The 22,199-nt window shown below is 33.4% G+C and overlaps 1 protein-coding gene across 3 annotated transcripts in view; it reads left to right on the forward strand.

Moving 5' to 3' along the window:
• The window catches only part of NBEA (neurobeachin), a 472,840-nt gene that overhangs the window by 124,215 nt on the left and 326,426 nt on the right, over nucleotides 1-22,199 (forward strand). For 2 of the 3 annotated variants that reach the window (XM_018071249.2, XM_018071252.2), the window contains exons 1-2: nucleotides 20,411-20,453; nucleotides 20,770-20,878. In XM_018071249.2, coding sequence (XP_017926738.1) covers nucleotides 20,786-20,878 — 93 coding nt within the window. In that variant the 5' untranslated portion in view covers nucleotides 20,411-20,453; nucleotides 20,770-20,785. Of the gene's footprint in view, nucleotides 1-4,587; nucleotides 4,697-6,884; nucleotides 7,038-7,806; nucleotides 7,976-14,744; nucleotides 14,825-15,620; nucleotides 15,684-15,791; nucleotides 15,890-17,636; nucleotides 17,730-20,410; nucleotides 20,454-20,769; nucleotides 20,879-22,199 lie in introns of those variants that run through there. The other variant, XM_029960860.1, reaches the window with a different exon arrangement.

The following is a 22,199-nucleotide window of genomic DNA, read 5'->3' on the forward strand; positions in this document are numbered from 1 at the left end:
CAGTCTTTTTGTATTACTTTGGAGAAGCTGACAATACAAATGGAGTAAGTTTATAAAGGTTCCTTTCCCAAAGAGAATCAGACAAAACAAATACCTGCATCATTCTCTTTTATGTAGATTCTTAAAGTTAAATAATCTCTTATTAATCAGAATACTTGGATCTTCACAGAAATATGCCTACTTTAACTAAAAGTGCCTTTTGTAAAGCCCAATTCAGATAACTTTATAATACACAATACAAGATGGAACTTAAATTAAGGTAAATTTAACAGAGAAAATTATCATGGGAATTAGGAGACTAGAGAAATTGATCCATGTGGTGGTTTAAAAATAAAATAGTGTAAGAGAACAACAAGAAATCTGAGACAAATTTCACTTTTATCCTAATTATGCAAATTCCTGACTTTGGAGGTACTTCTAAGCAGTATCATAACTATTAGAAGTACTACATTGCCATGCTTTAGTCTATAACCTTTTTTTCCCTGCTTTTTAGTAATGGAAAAGTACTGGAATGTTTTTCCCTGAAATTATTTATTTTTTCAGTAGATATAATAGTTCTCTGATTTACTGTTGGTTGACACATATACTTTCATTTTCTATCTGTATCTTTGCTGCACCGCAGACAAATTGATCTGTTCTAGGTGGGGCATGGTATACAGGAGATGTAGGAATGGGCTGAAGTATCCTCTATATTTACCTTTGTATCTAGGGCAGTTGAAAATAGGCAAGAATGGAGAGAAATTTTGTATGGCAGTGCACAGAATTTTGCAAGTTTAATGTGAGCCCTGCAGCAATCCGATGCATGTTAGTTATTGGTAAGTTTATTAAATTCTGTTTAAAAAATTGTTCATCTTAGAAGACATTCTTCTAATTAATATTATTTCCCCTCTGTCAACAACAACCATTTTAAAAGCATGATTTTGGCAACCTGGTTCTGCTGATAAAAATTTTTACATTTCAAATCTTCAGGTTTAATTTCTTTTCAGCTGCCAAGGTGACTGCATAAATTGGCTATCCTCAGAAATTGTTAAAAGTTCTGGATACAGTCCTCTGAATTAGACAGACTAAATTCTTAGGATGCAGTATTGAGAAGAAGAGATCCATTACATCAGTATGGATTTTTATATCTAGATACACACACTTAAATGTTGGCTGAGTTCAGTCTGAGCATGTGGGGAAAGAAAAGTTTTGAAGAGGTTTGGAAAGTTTATCTGAGAATTGTTAACTGTTAGGTCTTTTTCAGGCAGATTGAATGATCTCTAGCATAAATTGAATGATCTCTAGCATACCTTACAAGGTAGAAAATATAACATGTAAAACCAGTGTTGCGTGTAACAACTGTTACTTAGTGCGGCTATTCCTCCTTTCTCTCCCAAAAAGAAGCTTCACCTGAAACAAGTGTAAGCAACCTCTCTAGAGAAAAAAAAACACAAACCACAAACACTACACAAAAAACCAAAAAAAAAATACTCGAAAAGAAAACCAAAAAATCAACCCCTCAGACTAAGCATATAATCTGTTTTCTGCCTAGCTCTGATCATCATCATCTTCAGGGACTAATAACTTCAGTACTGTACATGCCATGAGAATTTAAAAACATTTCCATTTTGATTTTATAGTTCGTCTAGTAGTTAAAATATTACAGATCTTTTACTTACTTCATTTCCTGCGTAATAACATGGACAAACTGCTAAATTTAATTATAATGCTATTTTTTATCAATACTGTGGTCCTATATAGTATTCATCTCAAACTTCATTGTGCCTCTGTGTGCCTGCCAGATGGTTCTCCTTAACTGCTGCTTTTTCTGGTACTTGGATTTTTTTAATGTGCTTGAAGGTGTAATGATGCATTCACATGTGCTATCCCAAGATTTGAATTACTATATACTACAGTCAACTGTATTATTTATGGTGGCAATCTCAGATAATGCAGAAGGATTAGAAGCTAGAGTTACTGCTTGCAGACCTGAGATGACTCTGCAGAGCTGAGTATCTTTATGTGTCTGGATTGATATATGTTAAAAGCCATTTGGGAATTATGTAAAAGCATAGCTCATTCACAAAGGTATTGGCTGAATTAATACATTTTCCTGGAACTAGAAACACTTGGCATCACTTTACAGTAACAACTAAGGTAGCTCTGTGCAGAGCTAATGTGGGTAGGCAAAATTAATTAGTTCAGCCATAGCCCACATAAAGATGGTTAATATCTAAAAAGTAATATTTGGACTCTGCCTGCATCTGAATTATTACACTTTTTTGAGTTGGTCTTTCTTACACAGAACCAGCTTGTCTGTTTCTGTGTCTGTGGCATGGTTAGGTATAAGCTGGTCACTGATTCACTGATTATTTCTGAGTTGACTTGTGGTTTTTGTGTTCTTAAATAGAAGTAAAGAGGAAGTGTGTCTTATAACTTGCATTTAGAATCCTATCAGAAGTTCTAACAGTTGTATAGAGATTGTACTGATATAAGAACAGTTCAAGCCCATGACTTTACATCGAAATTCATAGAATAGGCAAGTAAACTGCAATACAAAGAAAAGGGCTTTTGATAAAGTACTTGTGGAATGAGATTCTGTTAAACTTAAGTCTGGTGGCATGGTAATGGTAAACTAATCTTTTAAATCCATTTTAAGAATATTTTTGACATTTCAATATAATATTAATAGTATTTGATATTGTAATTTAGATTCTAATCCTGTAAAGATGTATGCTTTTTCTTAACTTTGTGCATAATGGGTGGTTGTCCTAAGTTATAAGGTTATTCATAGAGGTTGGTAGTAAGCACCATCTATCCATATGAAATTTTCTTTGACCTATTCAATTTAAAAAAAATATTTTCTAAATATAAAGCTTCAACCCTTTATATGATCTTCTTATGGATTTTCATGTAGTAAAAATTATTAGGATCTTATTTTATATGACAAATACAATAGAAACTTTTGGTCAGGGTAAGAAAAAACTGATGCATACAACCTGGTTTGATATTGATGTGACAGCTTGACGGGCTGTTTTGATAAAAGCTTTGGAGTACTGTAAATGGATATTATCTGTGTTCTTTTACTGCTGACACTCTGTGGAGCATTCTGTATGTGATTTTAGATGGATTATTATGACCATTCAACAATAAAGCAAGACAAGGCACTATTTCATGTTCACAGCATGTACTTTGGCTACACTGTGTACTTTATGCATGGCAGCCTTGCTCAACAAATAGAATAAATCTTGTTTTCCTCAGCACATTGATTATTTTTTGGTACTGGCATGGATTAACCAGTCTCAACATTTATTTCAAAGTAAAAGATTTTATTTGGAGAGCAAGAGAACCTTTAGATGACTAGATACTGTAAGTAAAGTTGAAATTTATAAAATGCGGGTTGGACATTTCCTTTAATTCACTTTTTCGTGGCTGCTACCTATGTGAGAACTTTCATGGTTGCAGATACTTGTCTGTACAGCTAGGAACTATTACACCTATTTTATTTTCAGAAAAGGAATAATGACTTTATGTATGCATTGTATATGCACTACAATGCATTCTTTCATCTATCTTTTTGAGATGTTTGAAAAATAATTTTAAATATTTCCTTTCTGTTACAAATATAGTTTGTTTCTTTATTTTTCCCTTTCCTCTGGTTTTTTGCAACAGCGTATTTATGTTTCACTCTCATCACCCAAGAATCAGTTGTGATTTCCCTCCCCCCCCCCCCCAAAGTTGCATTGATATGTTTCCATTGCAGGTTTTCATAACAGTTTCATGTTCTTGTCAATTCTATCCCCTGAAGTCTTCATAGCTCTTCTGTTTCTAAACTGTAACCTTCTCTGAACACTTTTTTTCCCTCCCTGTGCTTTATGAACACTTCACTTAAAGATACTGCTGGGATGGGCTGCTGGGCGATTTCCTTGTGACCTCTAAAGTGTTTCTGTGCTTTCCTAACTGGATGAAAAGTGATCCTCAACTTTTATTTGGTCAGACCTAGATATTATTCCTCTCTTTGGTCTGAAGAAAGTATGAAAGAAGCTCTCCACCCTGCTCTTGTTTCACTGTCATTTGTGGTGGGCATTATTGCCCATGTGCATGTTCAGCCATTTAATGCCTCATTTCTGTGGTAATAGTGACTCTAGGGACGGAAGTGTGGAATGATGACATACCTAGTGGCTGCAAATTTTGCTGTTTAGCATAGCTAGTGTAGATGGTAAATTGTTTGACACGATTCCTGCTTGCATCTAAACACTGTCAGCTGGATCCCACAGCATCTCCTGCCTCTTTCAACTGCCAAACTTTTGGCTAGAACTGCAAGCTCCCAGACTGGATATTTAAAACCTGGAGTAGTCCTGGTCAAACCAGGAGTACTGACAGGATGATTTTTCACTTATTTGAGTATGAATTCCCACTCCTAACACTGTAATATAAGAAAAATAATTGGAGAAATTTGTTAACAGAAAAAGTAAGATTTCTATTCTTTCAAGAATAAACCTCTTTAAGCCTGTTTCTGTTCACTTAATAGCTGGTGATTATTGAGAAAGTAACAGATTGGCTTTTCTGCATTTGTAATCTGAAAAAATTCCTGTTTTTTACATGCAGTGCTACCCTACTGGCTTTCTTGGTTGAGCTTCTTAAGAGTTCAGTAGCCATGCAAGAACAAATGCTTGGTGGAAAAGGCTTTCTAGTAATTGGCTATCTCCTTGAAAAGGTATGTTTGGAGAGTTTTTATTTTTGTTCTTAGTATTTCTACTGTCACTGTAGTACTTTCGATCACTTGGCTCAAAGGACTGTTTTCAGACATGATGAGCAGTTATCACAAAACTGAGGTTCAGTTCGGTTGTCTGAGGAATGTTACCTGCCTTCTGGACCAAAACCCTCATGAAACCCTGTTGCTCTGATTTCATAATCTGCATAATCTGAAAACCAACTACTGTTAGCTATACTAAGGCAATGATACTCTAATGATTGAATCTCGTGGCTCTAACATTCCTGAATGTCTGCTACTGGATTTTTCATTAGCATGAGGTCAGTATAGCAATCATTTGAGAAGAAGATAAAAATTATAATCTCACCCTCAAAAAATATACTGAATTTTGAAAAAGAATGATAAATAGTTTGTCTCATTCTGCTCCCTTTGTTATTTGCAGCTAGGAAAATACATTCTTATAGTAGAAAGCATTTACATTCACTGAATACCTAAAAGCAGACTATTTTCTATGCTTCTATATTTTCAGTACTAAGCAAGTGTGATTTAGAATGTCAAAGAACTAGCCTAAGGTGGTGTTTTTTTCCTGTGGTAGGTTTTCTTGTGACATAACCAGAATGAATTTACAAAGCTGTTACCTTCAGTTCTGTAAGTTATTACAGGCTAGTAATGGGCAGGCAAGTGAGCCCTCATGGAGTCTCTTTCTCCTGAATAGAGCACTGTGGTTTACACACATTGAATACGTCAATTCAGAATGTTGTAGACGAAATTAAAAAAAAAATAATTTGCACACTCTTCTAATTAGCATCTGCTATGATATTAAACTCAGGCCATGTGAATATTTAAAGGATTTTGATTGATCAAAACACAATTCTTACAAAGATGCTGTTTTCTGGGGAGTTTGGTGCTATATTCACTTAGCTACAGTTTTTACTACATATTCACTGATCTGTATTCACTTAGCTATAGTTTTTTAAAATGCTACAAGGTGTTTTATTTTTTTCAGTATATACTTATATTAATTTGGCATACATGGCAGGAAAAATCCTTTTGCTTCCTAAGCCAGTCTCAATTTCATTATTTATAAATTATCTCTTGTATCTGTTGTTCATTTGCATGTAATCAAATACTTCAGAGGACAGAAAGCACTTTTTTTTCCTGACTTGAATTTCCAAATGTTTTTGTTCTTATTAGTTGCAGACTATTTATTGTGAATCGTGATGTACAAGCCAAAGGAACTTCAGCATCCAGACTGAACTTGTATTACTGAAAAACAGACTTCAGTTCTAAAAATAACAAATCTGCATATTCCCAGACTGTACTTACAGCAATAAAAATAATTGGAACATAGAATCATATAATCACTTAGGTCGGAAAAGACCTTTAAGATCATCAGGTCCAACCATTAACCCGGCACTGCCAAGGCCACCACTAAACCATGTCCCTCAGTGCCACATCTACACATCTTTTAAACACCTCCAGGCATGGTGATTGAACCACTTCCCTGGGCAGCCTGTTCCAGTGCTTTACATTTTGTAGAGAAGGCAAAGGGAAGGATGTTTAGTGGCTTTTTTATTAATTTTCTAATTTAGTATACAAAGAAATTTGTCAAAGTCCTCATGCCACATTACTATGTAAGAGCAGGTCTCAACAGTAATTTTATAGCATATGCTATGAAACTGAAAGACTCTCCTGAAATTTGAGGAAACCTTGAACCCAACTCCTTCAAATACCTACTTATGTTTAAGAAACACAGGCAAGTCTACCAGTAATGTACATTTACATATTGAGACACCCAATTCCAGTAAGACACATGATTAACTTAAGAAGAGTTAAGGACTTCAGATGAAATTCTCAATGCACTCTGCTGTAAAATGTTGGATCCTGACTGGCTTCTAATCAAACAAAAACAAAACCAACCAACCAAAATACCAAACAAACAAAAAAAGAAAAAGTATTTAACCATAGTTACTGATGAATATTTTAACTTGTTAAATATAGGCATTAGAAAGACTGTTGATATTATTAGAAAGTAGAAGTTGCCTTCATATGCAATGACATCAAAACACGTGAAGCTGCATGTATTTAGTGATGATGAGATGGGTGAAAATACTGATTCATAGTTCTGCTGTAAGTATATTAAGGAAGAAGGCTTTTCTTTATCTTTGTTCTTCTGATTATTTCCCCCCAGTCATCTAGAGTTCATATAACCAGAGCAGTTCTGGAACAATTTTTGTCATTTGCAAAATATTTGGATGGATTATCTCATGGAGCACCTCTACTGAAGCAATTATGTGATCACATCCTTTTTAATCCTGCTATCTGGATACATACCCCTGCAAAGGTAGTTGTACACTTGAATAATGTTATGACTCTCCTAAAACAAAATGAAATGCCTGTATTCTTTTGTAACATGGTACTTAGGTTTTTGGGTTTTTTATTTTAAAATATGGTAATAGCAATGATTTTTTTAGATCATGAAGTCTATATCCTGCTTAACTATATACTCTAATGTCTTTTATAAGTTTCTAAAAGTAGTTAAATTATTGGACTGTTTCTGGAAACCCAGTCCCTTTTTCAGTGCTTGCATTACATTGTTTTCCTAAAGATTAAGCATAAAATTATGTATTTTTAATTGTAGGTGAAAGATGACACGTTTTGTTACACATTAGCGTGTACTCTCACTTTAATTTAAATTATGTATTTTAGTTTGATAAAATCTATAAAATGTTATTGTTCACCTCTGGTAATAATGAATTAGTTGTTTTCCTAAGTAATCATAGTTGAGATATGTTGAGATTGATAGTTGAGATTGAAAAGTGGCATGGTCCTAAAATCTGAAAATATGTACTTCTAGTATAAAAAGCCAGAATGGAAAACAAACCTGTATGTTTATCATTACTTGAATCATAAAATCATAGGAAATTTAGTTTGCAAGGGACCTCTGGATGTCGTTTCTAGGTATCAGTCAAGTCCCTGCCCTAACCAAAGTTTTAATTTTTTTTTTTTTAGTTTTTTATATCATATCCAAAGTATATATTAAAATAAGTCCTACAACTTAAGGTTACTAATACAGAACTTAGGTTTACATGGGTAACTGTTTCATTCTTCAGGTGCAGCTGTCTTTGTATACCTACTTGTCAGCTGAATTCATTGGAACTGCTACAATCTATAACACCATACGCAGAGTAGGAACAGTCCTGCAGTTAATGCACACACTGAAATACTACTACTGGGTGGTTAATCCTGCTGATAGCAGTGGCATTACTCCTAAAGGATTAGGTAAGTACAACATATAAGAAAGGAAATATGAGCATTTCTTGTGTAGGAATATTTATGATGTTCTTGTGTGAAAGCTCCTTGGATCTGTAGACAAGAAGGTAAATGAATGTCAATAGTTGATAGCAGTGGTCAAAAGTAGAACTATGCAAGTGCGTTTTGCTGTGTCATATGCCCCTGATAATAATTCCCTAGCTTAGCTCAGGAAGTATTGAATGACAGCAACAACAGAATACAATAATAGATACTGGCTAAACGCTGCATGTTACAGATTTGTATTAGTCAGAGCAAATCATTCTAATCCTATATACTCTGACTGTAATGTCATTACATTTAGCTGTCTACTTGTGCAAAGCAGAAAGGATTTGGCTGAAAGTCTCTTTAAAAAATAATAGATAAAGGAGAACTTATTAATTTTCTTTTTTCTGTAACTACTACTGTCATGCTGAGAAATTGAATAATTGGGGAATGTTTCAGCACTGTCAGATATCCAAATATTCACAAGTGTGACATATAGAACATACAAATTATTGGATTATTCTTCATTTGTAAGTGAGCTGTATGCATATGGTTTTTCTTCAATTTTTTTCAATAAATAAAAGCAGAAGGAACAATTCTTATTCTAAATTAGGTATCTTAATAGACGTTGAAGTTGTAACTTGTTGAGGCTCACAGAAAGAAGTGCTATAGGATCTGGGGCGTCATTTTTAATTCTCTCAGATGAACAATATTATTCATAAAATTATTAAAATTTATTTTAAGATACCTAACAAAGTTGTTCTCTGTTCATTTGGATGAAAAGTTTGTAATACTAGATTATGAAAATTAACTGTGGTTGTTACTTAATTAGCTTGAAATCTTTGTCAGTGATAAATTATATTTTCCACTTATACTGACTCTGGATTCCTGCTGCGAAAATAGAATTAACTTCAATTTTGGTACTACAATGAAGGTAGTACCTTCTAACTGAGTTAGACGTCTGTCAATTATAGACAGTGGAATGCAGGAGTCAGTTACCTTAATATGGGTTTCCAGCATCATTATAATCTCTCTGGGGCATCCCACCTGCCTTTCAGAAGGATGCAGGTTTCCTGTGCATACAACATCATATTTGCTTGTTTTGGGTAGATATTTTGCATTTGTTTGTTATGGGTAGAGATTTTGCAGGCTTTATGACATGTCAATTCACACTGGTAAGTATGTTTAGGAAGCTGTGTCCTACACCTGGTCGACAAGAGACTTGATAAGTGTTTTGTTGGAAAGGTGGTTGTTTTCTAGACAGCATTGGCTCTATTGATTAGATTTCCACTGACCTCAGTGGAAGGTTAGAAGCTGGTTTCACGTGTGGGAACTACACTGTAGGTGTCTGAAGTCAGGGTGAGCTGAATCCTACCCTGGTACTGTCTTTATCCAGCTGCATGCTTTCAGAGCTTTACTCTGTTGATGGTTATACTGCTGTGATGCATAGGTGCAGTTTTGCCATCAGACAAGTTAACCATATCTGAGCTCAATGAGGAATTAGGATGTTTAAAACTCAGCTGATCAGCTTATGATATATACATTATGTTTCTGACTGTTGAATGACCAAGTGCTGGGAGGTGAAGTTTTCAGGTGTCAACCATATTTACACTGAGATAGAGACTTGGAAAATTGCTTAACTATTTTGAGACTGTAAGTTTAATAATACTGTCTATTGGATATGGCTGTCATTCTTTTGGGGAATTTTTTCTTTTGGTTTTTTTTTTTTTGGTTGGTTGGTTATTTGGGGTTTTGTGTGTGTGTGTGTTTTATTTGCTTGCTTTTTCTTCTGGTAGTTTTGTTTTTAATTAAAAAATTCACATAATTCTGTGTTGTGATACTACTACCTAACAACACTGAAAATGTACTGCAGATTACAGGCTGCTTCCCTCTGGCTAGGCTTGCTCTTTAGTGGAATCAGTGACATTTCTTTGTGTAGAAAGTATGGCTTGTTTTTATCTCCCCGGGATCTTCCTCTCCACAGTTAGCTGTATTTTTGGAGTATTTGTATGTGTACTGCCAGTTGAATAGCTGCAAAAAACTATATAGTGTATTCATCAAAATCTGAACAGAAGGCATGAGGTACACAAGGACACAAAATTAGGCATGACAAATGAATCACTTTAAATTAGCGTATATATGGCTGGTTTACTTCCCTACCTCTTCTTTTATTCTTACCTGTTTAAGGATATATTACCTTGTCTTCTCATTTGTGTTAATTCCAGACAAAATTCTTTTTTTTCTCAGGAAGGCAACTAGGTCAGTCCCTGAAAGGTAATCAGATAGTACAAATTAGTGGTTGCTTGGTGTAGCAGTTTGACAACAAATATCACCATTTTTAAGACCTTCATACAGTAGTTAGGAAGGTGTTTGATAAGCTGTGAGGACGTGCATGTTTTCAAAAAATGTGTTATTATCCAGTGTATCTGAATTTTTTCATTCTTTTCTTTAGTTAGATTTATAAATAAATTTGACTTTTTAAAGGTTAATATCTGCTTTTTCCTTGTTCCTTATCCTCTTCTTTCCTCCCTGTGTCTTAGACTACAGAAAGTCCCCTGTAACTGATATAACTCTAAAGAAGTGTTTTGTAGTATTCTCTTTTCTGTCTGTAAGAATGGCTTTCCTTGAGTTGGAGATTGTCAGCGTATCAGAGAGAAAGGCCAGTGACATTGCAATGGATGTGAAAACCCAGAACAGCTGTGGAATTTTCTCCGCGCAAATCAGCACTAGGATTCTTTTTGCTATTGTTTCAGATAACTTCTGCTTCTGACTAAGATAGCTGTAGTAACTGTGGTAATTTGCAAACAAATGATTGGGGAAATATAATAATTGCTGAGGTGATGGGTTGCTAAATTTAATTTCACATTAACTTAATTTCTTATTAGATTTTTATCAAATCCACTAGGTTTATTCTCAATTGATAAAATTCCTGAAAACTTTTCAAAATGTTTAATCACCAGCATATTACATTGATTTTCTTTACTAGATGCACCAATCCTAGTATTTCAAAAAAGTTAACTCTTCCAGGATTTTGGTTTTGTGCTGATTTTTATTAGCCTGCATGCAGCCACTTCTGCCACATGTAACCAGCAAGTGTATAATTTGTTACAATGCAGAATAATGTATAAAAAAGTAATTTGTTAAAGCAAGAAAGTTGCACTGTACAAACACAATCAGATGAATTTTAGATTTGCTGCATTTTAAGTAGCATTTGATATCTCAGAATGGAAGAAGAGGCCCCATTGTCTATGAACAGTAACTTTACTGTATGAAACAGAAAAATGTCATCATGTGAGTAAATGGCAGCTGAAACTCTAAGCTGACTCGACATGAGGCTTTTCAGATCTGAAGAAGACTAGTGGAAATCTTGCCAATATCCGAAATTTGACTTCAAGTGCTATCGTACCTTCATATAATTTGCTGTCATATTAGAGAGTAAGCTTATTCATGCAGACATTTTAGTAGTGTGATGTTTTCTTGTCTTCTAGGCATGTCCTTTTTTATGTGGCGATACTTAAACACTTTTTAGTATTAGTAGTTTGATTTACTATTACTTGCAGACAGTTGCTTTGCTTCAGGGTTTTATTGCCTTCCTCTGTGTTAATAAAGCACAAAGTGGGTGAATTTTCAGTACTGACAGTTTAGTATCCCTTATTTTAAGTCCAAAGTGGCTCAAAATTAAAGTTTCCCATTTGGCTAGTGCAGTTTTCTTTTAAAAATTAGTTTCCCCCTTGTTTTTCCTAGTATTAAGCTTATAAAATGGGAGGTATAAATACTTTGAATTATTTAAAAGGCTCAAATACTTATTTTAAATTTAGGGTTGTATCTTCTCTTTTGTTATTGGTTTTCTGTTTCATTGTGGTATTTCTTCTTAGATTCAGAATACTGAATTCATATTGGTCTTTTTTTTCCTTCTGAAGTATTAGAAACACTGTCTCAAAATGTGAAATTATCACCTTGCTCAATAATTATACCTAGAAGCTTTTATATTTTAGGTATAGATCCACATAGTGAAAGTGAGTTATCTGTTTAAAGTGACAAGTTATACTTTTCTTTTGGTGTTGTTTATTTTAAATTTAAAAGGAGCATAAAAAGTCAAACCAATTTCCACAGGAAAGAATGTCTGAATTTTATTATTTATTTTTTAAACTTGAACTGTGGTTATAGCTATTTTTCTTGATTTGCCACATGCATGCCTTTAATATTTTGTTAAATCATACAGAGTAAGGATAATAGGGTTGCCTAGCAGTTGCAGTATCCAAACACACAGCAAAGAGGCAATGAAGTGAAAATTATCTAAAATATATAACTTCGTTCTGAATATTTCTTTTTATGGATTTGGGAAATGAGTAAGAGGATAAGTGAGGAGATAGTCACCTCTATCCTGCTATTGGTAGACGGTAGATGGTGCATTTCAATGATACTTCAAGCTGACAGAGACATCTTAGCATTCTGCTATCAGTTGTCTTTGATGTTTTGTCTTTTCAAAATATACTCCAGACCGATATTTAAAGATTAACCAAGCTGTAATTGTCTTCTGAAGGAGCAAAATACATCTATTTTAATATCAAAGCAATAGAGGAAAATTTAAACATACTTTTTTATTTTCATCTTTGGATGTCTACTAACTATTGGATAGTTTAATTTCTTTATTAACCTTTAGAAAGAAAATGAAAATATTTTTGCACTCTAAAAACATCTTCCATGTTTCTGAATTAATTTGGTTTTCAATTTCTGCAAATTTAAGAGAGAAGTCATTAGAGCCCACCAGGATATTTATGCCTTGACAAATCTTCGCTGGAATTACTTACCAACTACATGGCATTCTCTGGAAATACTAATGAACCATCAGTGAGAAGGCATAAAATAAAAGTAATAACAGAAAAAAGTAAAGTAAATATTGTGGAGTTTTCTTCCTAAGAGAAAATAATTTAGGATTCTCAGCGTTAACAAGTGTCAGAAATGTATTATACTAAACTGCAATTTTGGACCCTTTTGTGGTGCGTTGTATGAAATACTTGCTGCTTCATTGTTTGTAGATCATAGAATCATAGAATAAGCAAAGTTGGAAGGTACCCATCAGGATCATCCAACTTCTGGCCTTGTACAGGACACACCAAGAATCACACCATGTGCCTGAGGGCGTGGTCCAAACACTTTTTGAACGCAGACAGACTTGGTGCTGTGACCACTTCCCTGGGGAGTCTGTGTTATGTGAGAGAAATGTGCTTTTAAGTTCCGGACTACTGTGTAGCATAGTAAACTCTCGACCTGAATGGCCAAGCACTTCTGTTTCTCTACTAGTGCTTCCTATGTGCTTCACAACCCTTACTGTGAATGGACCTTTATGAGTAGCATCATGCCTCCTAATGGAGAATGCATAGTTGCTAATGTGCAAGTTACCTCACATTAAATAGAGTTTTCAAGAATGTTCTTCATGTCCAATATTTTTGAACATGAACTGTAGAAGTGGGATTTATGAAAATTATTATAAGGAGAAATTAATTATAGTTTTTGTGGATAGAAAGAGTTGCACAGTTATTTCAAGGGTTGGGTTAAAGTGGAACTGAGTTCTCATTAGCTTTACAGCAGTAAGAAAAATAGGTCCTTCTGTGACCCACATAAGATGTGATTTTATTTATGTATTCATGGAGATCAGATTCTGCTATCTGTTTCATGTCGTATTAATGTAAGGAGTAGAAAAATCATGTTTTTCACATATTAAGAAAAATCAAAACAGATGGAAGAATGTTGCATTTGGTTGCTGGTAGAACTGATAACACGATGTTTTATTTCCAGAGACAGAATTAGAAATCATTATTTTTGTTATTCAAATCATTTTTGTTTTTTTTTTTTTTGCTTTGGTTTTTTTTCCCACACCTGTACTGACTGTACTTAACTCTGTGAATATGTTTACTTATTCCTTCTTAATTACTTCTGCTTCTGTGCCTCTATAATTGCTCTATGCTGCAGGGAAGAATTGGATAATGTTGGTTTTTTTTTTTCATTTATTTTTGTCAGGGTAAAGCTGGCTAACTCTTGTTATGAGTGTATATTTAAAAAAATCTGACGCAAATCTGTGATAAATACTTACATAAAGAATCTAAGAGCAGGAAATGCTTTAGTGACTCATCCTGGTGTGGTATAAAGGAGACATCCTTTCTCTTTACCAATTAACAAGAATGTTACGATTTTCTATTATGAACTTCTGGTTGCTGTACCAGATCTTAAAAGCATCATCTTTGTAGTTGTTTTGATTCAGGCTTGGTTTTAGTCTTTAGCAGTGCTGATTATCAGTTTCTGACTGACACTGACACTGAATTATCTATATGCCTTAATGGTCACAAAGATTAATAAACAGTAAATAAATAATAAATAAACCTTTCTTTGTTGGTTTTCATTCAGATGATATTTAGCATAGTGGCTTAGTCGTTCCAAGTTGTTATCACATGTTGCTATCTATCTATTACTATCATCTTATTCCTATCTTTTATCTTCGTGTGTCTTTAAAAAACTAAATAAAATTGAATATGAATTTCCTTTTTTTTTCCAGGTGGAACATCACTTATACTTAAGTATATCGCTGTTGAAAAATGTGATTCTGAAAGGTTATAAATGATATAATTTGCAAATGTGAACTTTTATATAAGAGTAGACCACAAAATCTGCTGTGGGAATTGTGATTTCCTTAAGAAGCTGCAGTCATTAAATGAATTAATTTATATTTAAAAGTGCTGTATTTTGCTTCTTCCAGATGGTCCTCGACCCTCCCAGAAAGAAATCATATCGCTAAGGGCATTTATGCTTCTGTTCTTGAAACAACTTATACTGAAGGTAATGTAATCTGTTCCAGAGGGAAACCATTCAGATGTGTTATATACGTGTAATAGAATCTTTCACAGTAGAACATAGGTAATACCTGTCAGGTATTGTATCTGTTTCTGGTCAATTTTAATGTTTATGCACTTACTTCTAATCAGCATAAAGATAGTAAATCCATACAATATTTCTTATTACCTCACCAAACTCTGCCGTATATATTATTAAATTATTATTATATTTATATTTAAGACATTAAAATATATTTGAAATAATAATTATTAAATAATTTTTATTAAATTAATTAGATTAGATTACATTAGATTTATTAAATTGATCAAATGAAAAAGGTAATGGCAATTGTTAAGTTAGTAGTTGCTTTAACCTTCTTGTTGCTTCTACCACTGGTTGAAGTGGTGTAGGACTCTTCCTCTCTGTTACAGCTGAACACTAGCCTTTGAGATATAATCTTCTATTTGAGATTAGATTGAAAACCAGTATTTTCTGGCTTGGCCTTTTCTGTCTGTTTTTTCTATTTTGTCTCCAAAATTGGAGGAGTGACAGTAATAGTTTGTAGTATCTGAGGGCACACACTATAAGAATCCTTTCTGTCAGGAACAGAAGACTGACCTCATACTGTTTTGAATTGCCAATGTGATAAGGAAAAGCAGTGGAATGATTGTGAGAATTTAGTCTTTTAAATTTAAACAGAAAAGCTGTAAGGTTATTTGATTTCGTCCAAATTTTGCTTGAGCAAACTTGAAGAATATATTTTCTCTGAGTGATGTCCTTCCTTTTGTTTTTCTTTTAGGATCGAGGAGTTAAAGAAGATGAACTGCAGAGCATATTAAATTACTTACTAACAATGCATGAGGTACATTTCTATAATTACTTATCTTCTACTGTTACCAATTGTACCAGCACTATGGGAACCTTGCTGTTGAGGTTAGTTTGTAGAATAACACTGATGCTTGTCATACAGGATGAAAATATTCATGATGTGCTGCAGCTGCTAGTGGCACTAATGTCCGAACATCCAGCATCCATGATACCTGCCTTTGATCAGAGGAATGGGATACGGTAAGACTGTGAAGTCAGAAAATACATCAAAAGTAGTTCCAGTGTCATGACTCTCCAGTTTGCTTCTTTTTCTCATAAATATCACACTTGCTGATCTTTCAAACTTCAATTTTATTAACTTAGACTTTATTTTTGGACAAAATGAGTGGTTACAATAGGTTGGAGGAAACTTTCCACTAAAGATTATCATTATGATATTTCAAGGTAAATGTATTGTTGTACTTGCTTCTTAATCTCAAATAGAATATATAATTAACAAGATGCATCAAAAAGCAGAGTATCTATCTCAGAACAATTCTGAATATTCTTTCTTGGTATGTTTAACATTTTCTGGGGAGAAGAAGAGGAAAAGGTAAATTCTGCCCTGGCCACTCAAATTTTCTTTGAAAAGAGTGGAATTCAGGTGGTTATCTTTTTGACAGTGAAATTAATAACTGATAATTCCTGGAGAAGTGGGCTTTTTTTTGTTTGTTTATTTATGCCTAATTTGGCAATACAAATCTTTTTCAGGGACAAATACTTTTCATGTAATAAATTAATATTTACTATGGAATTTTATTTTTTGCTGTTCTGAAAATATTTTGGAAAATACAAGGGACTTGAAAAAAGGAAAAAAACCCCACACAACATCTACTACTTAATGAAGTCAAGATTAATTTTGCCTAAATACTAAGATCTTTGTATAAATACGTGTACTTAAAACATTGAATGTTTGAATGTTTGAATGACAATGCTATTTGAAGGGAGGACACCTTGTACTCATGGTTAGGAATTTCCTTTCTGCTTGTAGTTTGTATTCAGGCAGAATTCTATTCCTGACACCTTTTGAAAAGGGTAGGACTGATCTGGAAGACTGAAGACATCTTTATGTAACATTTGTAGTACCAATATTCAAACTCTGTGATGGTGCAGTCTTTGTGTTTAAAAGTTTGTGTTGAAAAACTGGGAAGAATGCACAACATTGCAACATTTAAGTATTGAAAAAAGAAACAAAAACTTTACATAGAATTAGGTGTTCATTTGCTTAGGTTGTCAGAGGACAAAAGACTCAACCTCAAAGGCCATTTGCTAATAGCATAAGTCCTTTCAAAAGAGGAAGATAGTGTCTGCTAAAGCACTTCTAATGGAGAAAGACTAGAAAGAATGTCTAAAAGCTGAAGCGAAGCTAAAATATAAATTCAAAACTTCCTTGAACAATAGCCCAGGGGAAAGGTAGTGTTTTCTGTCTCTTGGTACCTTCAGATGAAGGCTGGTTTCCTTTCTGAAAGACTTCAGAAATTGTGCTTAAACCTATCATATTAATTAAATATGTAATAATTAAATCAGTTAATTTTTGAGGCCTTTTTTCAATCCAGGATTTAAAAACAGAAGGGTGTAAAAACCCAAGATTTTCACTAGCATCCAGGTACTCTAAGAAACTCCAGGATATAACCTTATGTGTTCCAGTCTGTTTCTCTTGTCTTAAACTACAACTGCTCAGACTGTCTTTTATTTGATTGTTCCAAGTTAGAAGTATAAGATGATGCTTTCTATTATAAAACATTCAACTGAACCAAAATACACCATGTCCCCAAACTCAAGAATTCATAATCAAACTCTTATGTTGTGCTTGATTCTTTCAGTATATCCTTCCATTTTGTGTAATTGCTATTTTTACCATTTTATTTCTTAATAAAAACCCCTGTTTAGTGAAATACAATCTATATATATAATGTTCAGTAATAATCGTATTGAATTTCTTTTTCAGAGTAATTTATAAATTACTTGCTTCCAAGAGTGAAAGTATATGGGTGCAAGCGTTGAAGGTCCTTGGATATTTTCTTAAACACTTGGGTCATAAGTAAGTGTGGTTTTAAAATTTTTATAGTGGTGTATTTAAGTTCACAATTCTTGTCTTTCTGTCATAATTACTATATATTCTTTGACAGTCTTTAGAAATTACTTAAAATTGTTAGATTTTCTGATTAATAATTTGCACAGTGTTGCCTTTATACATTGGGATAAAATGAATTTTTCCGCTTAACTTGCTATTACTATGATGTTTGAAATGATACGTTGATTTCCAAATAAATGATATGCTGAAACTCAAGTCTTAAAACAATGGAAAAACATTTTCTAAAAAATACGTTTTATAACTGTATATTGCATGTTCAGATAAGGTTAACAGGAAACATATGATTGTGATGAAAAATTTGTTTCTGGAATTATCAGTGTCATTGCAATAAAATTTTCAGGGCAGTACTTTTAAAAATAGCTTTAAAAAGATGGAAAAAATCTTTTTACATGCAGAACATGTTATTGACATGGGAAAGTTTCAGAAGGAAAAGAAGGAAATCAAGCAAACGGTATTTAAAAAAGGAGTTAAGGACATACCTCTGGGCAAGAAATACATAGAAGATGTGGCAGCAACAAATAATCACATTTAAAAAGACCAGATGTCATGAAATAGATGTACTTAGTCTCATCTTTCATAATATGGAGTCAAGAAAGCATTAACAAGCATGAAGTGCCATGTAGCCTGCTGTTACTCACTTTTCCCCATCTACATGTGATGTTAAGCTTCCTGCTGGGATTAGCCCCAAACAATATTTCATTGGAATGCTGTGCAGTATAAAAATTTAACACGTGCTTCACAGACTTCATCATGTAAGCCTCCTTAGAAGGGAAAGGGGGTAGGAGTCCAGCCAGAGTGTGGTACTGCTAAACATGCTTTTCTCAGTAAGATCAATAAAGTATGACTGTATAATTGAGAGACAGTTAGCTGAGAATATGCTCCTAAATGGGATTTTTCTTTTCGGATCCAGCCAGTCAAATAGTGTTCTGGGAATTAATAAAGCAAATTGATAGTCCACTCAAGAATCTCCAAGGGCTTTTCAAACATTACTTACTAAAAATCATTCACATTAATAGGAGTTGGATTAAGTAAGATACACCAGATGAAGGTTTGACTTGTCAGAGCCTGGTTGTGTCCAGATAAGTACATTTGTTTACTATATTTATCGTTTATCCAGAAAATCAAGTAGCAAAGTATGTCGGTTGAATGTTACAGAAAAAGAAAAGTGAGAATTTTCAGAAGCTGAATTTCACTTCCCATTCCTTAGCACCTACTTGCAGTTATGGATATATCAGTGTAGTTTCCATTGTTGACTGAACATATGTACTTAGCCTAAATTTAAATTTATTTTTTCATGAAATTGGAGTGATTGAAGCCCGCTTGAATATTCTGTGTAACTTTCAGAGGTTTTTAAAATTTTCAGATCTCTGAACATCTCCAAATGTGCATATTTTATATAGATTTCAGCAAGATTCCTCCCCCATTTCATATGTTACAACTAGTGCTTGTGAGGTGTGCCTGTTTGTGAACATACATATATGTGCATATGCATGATTTTATAAAATTGAAGTCAACGACAGGAATGTGGGAAACCGAACATAGGTTTAAGGCGTCGGCACAGGAAATTCTAAGCAATTATAAAATTATAAACTACATAAAATTATTAACTACATAAAATTATAAAGCACTTATATTTCTGTTTCACAGTACAGGAAGCAGGCATTGTATTTTAATACACTAAAGCAGAATTGCATGAAGAGATATTACATGATTTATGAAATCTTAACCGTTACAGTATTATAACAAATGTGCAGGTACAAAACCAATTACCATTTCTGTAGTTCATATATATGCATCACAGATGAAGCTATACAGTGGAAGTAATTGATTCTTGGGAGAAGTGACCAGTAAAGTGTTAGATGAGGACCTGAATAACTTAATTGATTTTTCTTTGTTATCTGTGATGATAGACTAATTTGTCTAACTTTAACAGTTGACAAAATCCTGTTCTCTTCCTTCTCTGCTATATTTGATTCTTTCTGTGTCACTACTTGAAATCATAGTCCATTGTTTACTTTTGGTTTTTATCTGCGCATTTAAACCTTGCAGTCAAAGTCCTCTTTCGTCTGCTAAATCAAAGTATAAAAGATTGAATACGTGTACTTTTTCTCATAACTAACTCATGAACTCCCTTTTGTGCACAGAAGAGTACACACTGGTGTAAGTTGTTACCACTCTCTTTTGTGGTTATTTGAAAATTATAATATGATGTATTCATTTCAAAAGTTCTAGAATAAATCTATGTAGTTTATACCTGTGTTATTTTCATTGGTAATCAGGAGAAGACAGTTTCATAGCTTTTTAATGCATAAAATTTTCAGAAACTTTACTGTACCTTATATTATTTAATATTTTTCTTCTACTTTAATATAGATTGTTAATTATTTTGAAAAACACTGTTTTTTATTTCATATTCATTATAGTAGTAGGTAAATTTAATGATACAAAGTATGAGAAGTACTCTGTTTATTTGTGATGTTATATCCAATTTTAAAAGGATAGGGTTTGGGGACAGATGGAATTCATTGATCTGAACTGTTCTCCAATAATTTAAGATTTGAGTGGTTTTTGATACTAGATATGAAATTCACTTCAATCATGTGCAATTTCATAACTTTTCAGGATTACACTTTAGCCAGCCTATGAACATCTTGAACTTTCTTAGCCTGGGTAAGATAGAAAGGGATTAGTTTGTCTTTTTCCACTATGAAAATCATGGAGGGTAGAGAAAGGTGTGTGATTTATTTTATACAAAAGCCCATCTTAAATACAATGTTACTGTCTGAGAACCTTTGTGTATTGCTACAATTGTGTTCATATTGGGAAATATCATAAATGATGTTTGTTCCCTCGTATTTACAGAATAACAAGTTTGGGAGCTTTTTAGTACAACAACAAAATATTTAGCTTTCGGGTTTTATTTTGCATTTACTTAAAATGTTCAACAGGCTTGGCATTTGCCTAGTGTTTTTGTTTTCCTTTACAGGCGAAAGGTTGAAATCATGCATACTCACAGTCTTTTCACACTTCTTGGAGAAAGGTTGATGCTGCATACAAATACAGTGACCGTTACAACATATAACACGCTTTATGAGGTACAAATTATTAAAGATTTTCATCTCTATTATAAAAAATATGACTTTAAAATATCTGTACTTTACAAGATTCTGAAGACTTTTGAGAAAGTGTTAGAAATTTTAAGAAAGGATTTCTTTGTTCAAAATATATTTTGCCATGTTTTAGCTGTTTTTATTAAAAATGTCATAGTTTACATAAGCTCTGTAAAACTTTCCACTTGTGATGGAAGAGGTCCTGTTACTTCAGATGTTCATTACTTTTCCCCTCCCAAAAAAAGTTACTGCAGATCTCTAATTGCTCTTACTCCTCCATTGTTTGGAGGAGTTTGTTTCCATTGAAGTGGAAAGTGCTGGAGTCAGAGGTGCCTCTTTATTTCTTTTTTTTTTCTTTTTTGTGCCCATCCATTCAAGTTTACAGAATTTTGAAAAGTGCTGTTTTTCTTTTTTTAACTATGTCAAATGATAAGTGAACACAGCCATTTTTATATAGCAAAAACTGCTTCAGGTGAGTGAGTATGACCTCAAAGCATTCAACTGTTCTACCAGGTTCTTGTAGAAACTTCAGTTTTGATGATGAGCAATTTTGTTAAAACAAAATATTGGCAACATCAAGTTGGTTGAAACCTGTGTCTTCATGCCTATAAATGCATAAATTTCACAACCAATCTTCAATTATTTCTAAAATGGTGACTTAGAATAGAATCTCTTGCAATTTCTGAAAACCTTATGGACAAGAAAGATTTTTTAATTTTTTTTTAGTCCGAAATAGATGTAATGGATAGATGCTCAGGATTGCTTCCAGAAAAGACACAGAAGACTAAGGGAGTGCTTGGTCTTTAGGGTTCTAAGTCTGAGTTTGATGTAGAAAATGTCCTACTATGATTGTGAAAATCTAATCATCTGTTAGCCAATGCCTTAGACATCAAGTTCTTTTTTATTGCACATATCTAAGCTTACCTTGTATGGTTTGGCCACTTGGGTCTCACAGTCTACATCCTACATTTGGTTTTCTGATAGCTTCTGTTATTGATATTCTCAGAAAATATGTATCTCATTGAATGGAATGCTATCTCTGACTCTTCCTCTTTACTATGTGGAGAAAAGTAAACCCACTTACAAGAATTATTTGGTTTGGCTGTGCATGAAATCTGTGAGAATAATTTTTGATGTATGGAGCTTGTGAACAAATTTTTAAACTGTGAATGTATAACACTATGAAAAATATGAATGAAATATCTTTAAAATACCATAATTGTATATGTAGTCAACTAACTAAAGGGTTAGTTAACCAGACACTGTAAACCATGAAAATCTTGATCCCTGAGTGCAGGAATTGCTT

Source organism: Manacus vitellinus, unplaced genomic scaffold (assembly GCF_001715985.3).
Source record: "Manacus vitellinus isolate BGI_N305 unplaced genomic scaffold, ASM171598v3 scaffold_2_pilon, whole genome shotgun sequence".
NCBI lineage: Eukaryota > Metazoa > Chordata > Aves > Passeriformes > Pipridae > Manacus > Manacus vitellinus.